Source organism: Anoplophora glabripennis, unplaced genomic scaffold (genome assembly GCF_000390285.2).
Source record: "Anoplophora glabripennis isolate ALB-LARVAE unplaced genomic scaffold, Agla_2.0 scaffold15, whole genome shotgun sequence".
Lineage (NCBI taxonomy): Eukaryota > Metazoa > Arthropoda > Insecta > Coleoptera > Cerambycidae > Anoplophora > Anoplophora glabripennis.
This window is the reverse complement of record NW_019416279.1, coordinates 1,106,428-1,113,592: the sequence shown is the minus strand read 5'-3', so window position 1 is coordinate 1,113,592 and position 7,165 is coordinate 1,106,428. Positions and strand designations below refer to the sequence as shown.

At 32.3% G+C, this 7,165-nt stretch overlaps 3 protein-coding genes across 3 annotated transcripts in view; 2 read left to right on the top strand and 1 right to left on the bottom strand.

The window, feature by feature from the left end:
• The window catches only part of LOC108905558 (L-xylulose reductase), a 3,909-nt gene extending 3,161 nt beyond the window's left edge, over positions 1–748 (top strand). Inside the window, exon 5 of the mRNA XM_018708501.2 lies at positions 523–748. Coding sequence (XP_018564017.1) covers positions 523–634 — 112 coding nt within the window. The 3' untranslated portion in view covers positions 635–748. The remainder of the gene's footprint in view (positions 1–522) is intronic.
• A 32-nt stretch (positions 749–780) lies between these two features.
• On the top strand, positions 781–3,339 carry LOC108905567 (L-xylulose reductase-like). Its single transcript, XM_018708513.1, has 5 exons — positions 781–925; positions 1,615–1,695; positions 1,748–1,919; positions 1,973–2,290; positions 3,201–3,339. The coding sequence occupies exons 1-5, from the start codon at positions 874–876 to the stop codon at positions 3,310–3,312; spliced, it is 735 nt and encodes a 244-aa protein (XP_018564029.1). The 5' UTR covers positions 781–873; the 3' UTR covers positions 3,313–3,339.
• A 331-nt stretch (positions 3,340–3,670) lies between these two features.
• Positions 3,671–4,822, bottom strand: LOC108905549 (lipid droplet-associated hydrolase). The gene is made up of 2 exons (XM_018708490.2): positions 4,419–4,822; positions 3,671–4,364 (listed from the first exon to the last, which is right to left on the bottom strand). The coding sequence occupies exons 1-2, from the start codon at positions 4,707–4,709 to the stop codon at positions 3,747–3,749; spliced, it is 909 nt and encodes a 302-aa protein (XP_018564006.1). The 5' UTR covers positions 4,710–4,822; the 3' UTR covers positions 3,671–3,746.
• Positions 4,823–7,165: the final 2,343 nt, after the last annotated feature.

The window sequence follows — 7,165 nt, the reverse complement described above, 5'->3', positions numbered from 1 at the left end:
TAGTCATAACTATTATGTTTTTAAAGATAATTTAAGTGCAATTTTAAATTGTATTTTTTATTTTTAATTATATTTTTTATTATCTTTTTTTGGTTTCTCCATGAACAGTGCACGTGCATTTATATGAAGTTTTGTGGTTTATTTGCAAACTTGCCTCTTTACTGATGACTATATTTTTTGTATTTTTTTTAGTAAATAAACCCTATTCTATTCTATTCTATGTTCGCTTTTTCCCCTAGGGAGGTAAGTTACCTCACTTACCTCCCGTTGTCCATAGCAACTTCCACTTCTACGGTAAAATCTACTTACCTCCTTAAAAACAATGTATTAATATTTAGTCTATTTACTATAGTGGGAGCAGATAAAAAATATTGCAGGCTAGTGTTCTGGCGAACATGTACTATTATGTACTTCTAAAAGACAGCTTCCCACATAATGATATACCTTGCATTCAAAAGGGAGGGGTTATAGGATGGATCGAGTTTTGAGACACATATTCCTTACATTTTTTGTCGTTTTCAGATTTGGAGAACCTAGAGAAGTGACGGACACAGTTCTCTATTTACTGAGTGATAAATCTAGCATGATAACTGGCACCTGTCTACCAATAGATGGTGGTTATACTTCATCTTGATCTAATTATTCATAAAATAGTAAAATACATGTCACTACAACAATCTCCGGATTTCATTCACCAATTATTTTTCTCGAGATCGTAATGAATTTAAAATAAAGTATGTTTCTACCGGCTTGGTGTTATTTTTAGATCTCCCACTTGTGTTTGCCACAAAACGGCGTCTCGGTAGACTCAAAAACAAATAAATTTTATTGTATAATATCAGTTGGTCGGCACTAGCTCTGCTCCTCCAGAAAATGGATATAAAATTTGATGGGAAAAGGGCTTTAGTTACAGGAGCTGCATCTGGTAAGAAATGAGTGAGTTTTTGCTTCAATAAAATTATTTTGCATCTAAAATATTTAATAACAACATTGCATTATGAGTTTACTTATAGCAGCATTATTATATAAAGTAAATATTTAAACGATAAAAAAGTTTACAAGAGTGCGGTGCCCCATACCCGGGGATATACTGTATATTTTTTTGTTATGTCATTGACACACTGTTTTTTCACTTTCATATTTAATTGTGACTAACAAAATAAAACTGCACCGGTTAATATTTAAATGTAATTCAAGACGCTCATAAAAACAAATGAACAGCACTTCTAAATCTGTCACAATAGTCTTGAATTATGTCAAATTGCGAGCTCAAAATGGTAATGTACTGGAATATGGCGCTGTTCATTATTATGTCCGTTCTGCTGCTATTTGCTTGCATTCTTCGCTTCAACTGCTGCCCATCCTTTTTGAAAAAAGAAAAAATGGACCCCTCCCCCGACAAAGTGACAATCTCTCTTTCTACCATACCTGGAGTCGGGAGTTTGTGTCCAGAACCGTCAAATAAATCATTACTTGTCGTATAGTGTTCTGTAGATTAGATAAAATAATTGTTATAAGTAATTCTCTAATGAAATAAAGTGTAACTCTCTCAATAAATGTCCACTTTATTATATTGCTGTTTTGCGGAAATAAAATGTTATTATCTTTTTAAAGGAATAGGAAGAGGAATAGCCCTCCAACTAGCTAAAGGTGGAGCAAGGGTGATAGCCCTAGATGTGTCAGAAGACCAACTAAGTAACTAAATACAATTATTAAATAACTGAATTTTTATTTAGGTTAATTTCAGTAAAGTTAAAAGAAGAAATCCCTTCCCTAGAAACAGTAGCCGTAGACCTCAGCGATTGGAAAGCTACGCAAGAAACAGTTAAATCGGTATGCCCTATTGATTTGTTAGTAAACAACGCAGGACTAGGTGAAATTTTAGCTTTGACACAAGTGACGGAAGAAAATTACAACAAGTAAACTTGTAAAACAGGTTTGTGTGCTTTTGATTATATTTCACCCCTTTCAGAATATTCAACGTAAACGTCAAAGCTCTGATAAACGTTACCAAAGTGGTTGTGGAAGACCTCCTAAACAGGGAATCTCCAGGTGCCATCGTCAATATATCCTCTCAAGCTTCCCAAGCAGCATTACCCAATCACACTTTATACTGTGCCTCAAAAGCGGCTGTAGATGGTTTTACTAGAGCGGTAGCCATGGACTATGGTCCTAAGAAAATTAGGATCAACGCTGTAAACCCCACAGTGGTCATGACCGAATTGGGGAGAAGGTTTTGGTCGGATCCCGCTCTGTCGCAACCGATGTTGGCGAAAATTCCCCTGGGAAGGTAAGTTTGCCTAGAATGGTTTCAATACTTGTTCCTATCTATGGTTTCTGATTCGAATTTAAACATGATCACTGAATCAGGATCAAACAAACACGAACTAGATCCTTGAATCCAATTTCGAAGAGAACAGGATTTTATTTACTGTTGACATTTGATTTAATTTTAAATGTCGTTTATGTATACCTATTATTCTGCTGTGCACAATTAAAATAAAAATAGTAACTGCCTAAGAATAGAGAAAATTGAAACCACCACAATTTTAAGGTTATATTAAATATGTGATCGTGATCAAAAGTTGGAATCACAGAAAAAGTTTGATTCATATGGGAAAGGGTATTACCGATCCTGATCATATAATCTGGCAAAATCCGGAAACAAGAAAACAACTACGAACATGATTTTGAGATCATAACGCGTTTAGATCCGAAAACTGAAACCAAAAGAAAGCAGCTAATGAGTCAAGAAGACCGAATTCATACGGAAAAATCAGAAAAACTGACAAAGATTGTCAATATAATAGATTTAGTTTTTACCACTAGGGTCGCTAGTTTTCCTTTTGCACCGAAGTTAATATAGTTGTAATATGATAAATATGAGTGAAGTAAGCAAACAAACAATTTTATTTTAAAATGAATGGACATGTTTAGGATGGATGTTCTGTGATGGAAATATCATAACCTAGAAATTAAAATAATTATTACAATTTGTTTTTAAAAATTTATTAAATCAAGTTTCTTCCCCTCTATTATTTCTATGCATATGGGAAACTAGCGTATCTTATTTGTTAAGATTTGTTTACATGGTGTTCGTTTTTCTTGTGTAGTCTCCCTAATAGACCTTATAAGGTTTACGAGTCTCCGTAACAGACCGTATAAACTGATCTATAAATTTGAACAAGAGTATTTTTTAGGTTTGGGGAAATAAGTGACGTAGTGGCAGCTGTATTGTTTCTGTTGAGCGACCATGCTAGTTTGATAACAGGAATTTGCTTTCCTGTTGATGGTGGATTTTTAGCTTGTTGAAAATTAATTTTCTGAATATACGAGCTACAAACTAAATTATGCATTTGACCAGTTTTGATTTATTTTAGAAATCTTATATAGGTATATATTTAAGTAAATTCGATAAATTCAGAAGTTTTTTAGTTGTATGATCTTTCAATAATTTATGTACTCATTTTCCTTCCTTCTTATTATATGTTGTTAAATGCCTTAGTAGATAGTAAACCAGTGAGTTTATTAAAAAATTATAATTACGATAGCTTCCAAAAGTAGTTCTGAATATAACCAGCTCGGTCTTATCAAACACAGTAAAAAGGTCCCATTAATGAAACAGCGGAAAATTTTAATTTACTTTTAGGTTTGAATAAAAAATAAAACAAAATTTTATATCTTTGTATATATTCATAAATTACCCTACTGATAACAAAAGTCACACATATATATGTGTTCTTTATCTATTTTTTCTCTTTTATCCATGTGGAAACTTTGTCACCCACCTCCATACTACTGCTCAGCACAAAAGAATGATGGTAATCAGTAATCTCGACATCAACATCTGGAATGTCACGTTTAATCCTATCACAAAATATAGGAGGAGTCCAACCATCGGTTCTTCCATAATAAATCTTGATTTTTTTCACGTTTTTCTTTATAACTTCATTATTTCTCTCTCGGATATGGTCTATATCTTCAAAGGCCAAGAAAAACACTCGTCGCAGCACACCTGGTTTTATGAGGTTCTTTATATTTGTCAAATGTTCCTTAGCATGTATTTTCATGATAAACGTAGTGTAAGCATATATTAAGGAATTTTGGACCATATTGGGCAAAAATGTGAAAATCCAAGAGAGGAAAACTATTATTGGTACTATGGGTTTTATAAAATTTGTTAAAAATTTTCCATTATTTGTTTCGGCCATATATTCGATAGCTGGGAACAGAAGATACACATCTACGACTTTGTCTCTCAAAGCAGGGTGATCCAACAGCTCCAGAATCATATAAGACCCCATGGAATGTCCAACAAGGTGTATTTTTGCTTTCTCCGGAATATATTTCTCAAGAAAATCAGCCTAAAACCAATAACACCATAACTGGATATTCATTAAAAAATATGCTCTACGTACCTTGTGTTGTACTTGTTCTTTCAGGCCATATAATTCTTGATGTTCTTTGAACTTGGGTAAGATAATGGACTCTCTGGGCAAATCATGACCAGCATGACCCAGACACCACACAGGGTACCCTAACTTCTCATGTATCGTCTTGGCAAAATTATTATAAAATCCATTTATACCTGGATTACCTGTTATAATCAAAACGATATCATCTTGTTCTTCGGATGACTCTTCTACCCATCTGCCCCATGTAGAGACTTTAGTCCTTACACCATTGAGGTTTAAGAAAGCTTCATGCATTTTGAACGTGTGTGTGATAGTGTGCACTAAATTATATATCTTTATGTTATCTTTTTAATCTTTGTTTGTAGGTACAAATTCCAGTAAATATTTTGATCCTTAAAATTTTAATTGCATTTTACAGTTGACATAAATAATCATTAAATTAAAATTATCAGCTTTTTATTTCCATTCAAAATATTTATGGTCACTTAACATTGAAATAATATTCTGAGTGACTCATGCAGATACAGGCTATCTACTTCTGTGGATCTCGCTTAATATACGATGCAAGTCAAAAATCTTTATATGTTTTTTGTTACATTTTTTTTGAGGTCATTATTATTATACTCGTAAAAACAAATCTGAGATCCACGGCCAACTTTGTGAGTAATAAAAAAAAACGGAAAAGTACCGAAAGTTTAGGGTCGTTTAGCTTTTTTATTTTAAGAGATAGAGAAAACTTATTTTAATAAAATTTCATGACAAAATTGATATCTTTCACCTGGTGCAAACAGATTTTTAAAATATCGTTTGTAATTTGCTGCACCCTCTACATGGGCAAAGAAAAGTTGTCACGAAGCAAGCTGTGGCTTCAAAAAATTGCTTGTTTTTTTCCTCTTTCATGCAATATCCGCGATAATTTTTAAGATGCAAGCGCACCAAGCGGCGAAAGCAGTAAGCTCCGAGACAAGGTAATTTTGGTCTTCATGGTAATTTTGACCAAATTGTCAGAGTATTTGTTTTGACATTACCGTTCGTGTTTACACATTCATTTGAACATTTGTCTTATTTGCCATTATTATTAGTAATTTTGTTATCAAACTGCGGTATTTAACTTTTGTGTTATTTTATAGGTTTCAAATATTTCATAAATAAATTTTAAGGCAAGTATTTATGTCTACTCTATAATTACAATTTAATGTACATTTTATTAGGTTATAACTATGAAATCCGTTGTGGAATACATTTCCTATTTATTTACATATATGCCAACGAACTCTCGTTGTATATCAGAAGGAGAGGCAGTTTTTAACGCTGATCATATGGTACTATATGGGAAAATTGGACAGTTAATTTAAATTTAGAAATTTATATTGTGTCTGCAAACTAGTGCCTTTACTTACTAACAACCCTCATGAAATTCAGGGAGTATTATCTATCGGCAATAATATTTTGAAAATTTCTTCAATGGTTTGATGAAAACTTAATTCTGGATTTTTCTTGGACCATGAAGACCAACCTTGAATTGAACAATAATAGTTTGACAGTTTCTTCTTTCTATCCGTAATTGCTGAAGTTTTCCTCACACTAGTTTCTTAAAAAACGAACACTAAACACAGTTTTAAATAAAATACAAAACGAAATGTTACACAGAATGTTTACCTTGTTTCGCTAGTATCATAGTATCACTTGTCACCGCCAGAGGGCGAGCTCTTAGCATACATGTTGCCTGTATCTTTTATATTTATTACATTTTTTACAATTTTGGTATAAAAAATGTAAACATTTTCGTGTTAACGTAGAAATTGTTGTAAACACTACAAAATATTTAATAAACATAATATAGGTACTTCTTTTAATGAAAATACAAATTTTCTTTTCATATTATAATATTGGTTTTTTACTGTAGCGAAAACTGAGCCTTCAACATTGTTCTTGCAGACAAAGTTATACTTCTCTAATCTGGGGACAAAGTAGCTTACGCCATAAGAGTATATTTACTCTTATGGCTTACGCTAAATGTAGCACGCTATGAAAACACATGTGTTATCCCAGTAATATTATTTAACAAATTGTTGTCCAGTCCAGTTCGTAGAGGTTCGGCCTGTGTCAAACCTTGATAACTTGGAAATAACTACACAGGTCTACTTTAAATGATGAGTACAATAACAGACTAATTTGCTGACAAAGTATTTTATCAGGAAAAAAAGGTATTAACAATTTAATTGTGAAAAAAATTTTTTTAGAAGTTTTCTTTAAATAACTCAGCGGGATGACTTTGTACGAAAAAATGCTTAGGACATGATTTTATTCGTAATAAAATTATCTACAAAATGGTTGTGGTCAGATTACGAAATTTGCAATAACAAAGCCGTGCCGTGAGATTGAAAACACGGTATAAAACGTCAATTTTTTTAAGTTGCTGTAAAAATGTCAATTATAAACAAAAAGTGATAAAACTTTCGAAAACTATAGTTCAATATATATGCAATAATGACGCTATATATATAGGAGCAAAACTTTTTGTTCTATAATAAGGTGTTATACATCGGCATTTGAAACTCGAAACTTTGCCAAATTTGTTCGAAGCTTTGCTGACACTTGAAATTTGGTACACACATAGTGTAAATATGCAGAAACCAAAAGCAATTTGCAAAATTCAAGTATCTTAATTTTTGCAGTTTTGGTAAGGTTTTATACGTCACCCTAGTTTTATACGTCACCGTTTTTTTAATTTTTGGACGTATATTTAT

Excerpts from the sequence above, each read along its gene's own strand:
- LOC108905567 (XM_018708513.1), top strand. The coding sequence starts at position 874 with ATGGATATAAAATTTGATGGGAAAAGGGCTTTAGTTACAGGAGCTGCA. Across the intron at positions 1,696-1,747 it reads TGTGTCAGAAGACCAACTAA|TAAAGTTAAAAGAAGAAATC; the intron begins GTAACTAAATAC and ends GGTTAATTTCAG. Across the intron at positions 2,291-3,200 it reads GCGAAAATTCCCCTGGGAAG|GTTTGGGGAAATAAGTGACG; the intron begins GTAAGTTTGCCT and ends AGTATTTTTTAG.
- LOC108905549 (XM_018708490.2), bottom strand. The coding sequence starts at position 4,709 with ATGCATGAAGCTTTCTTAAACCTCAATGGTGTAAGGACTAAAGTCTCT. Across the intron at positions 4,365-4,418 it reads AAGAACAAGTACAACACAAG|GCTGATTTTCTTGAGAAATA; the intron begins GTACGTAGAGCA and ends TATTGGTTTTAG.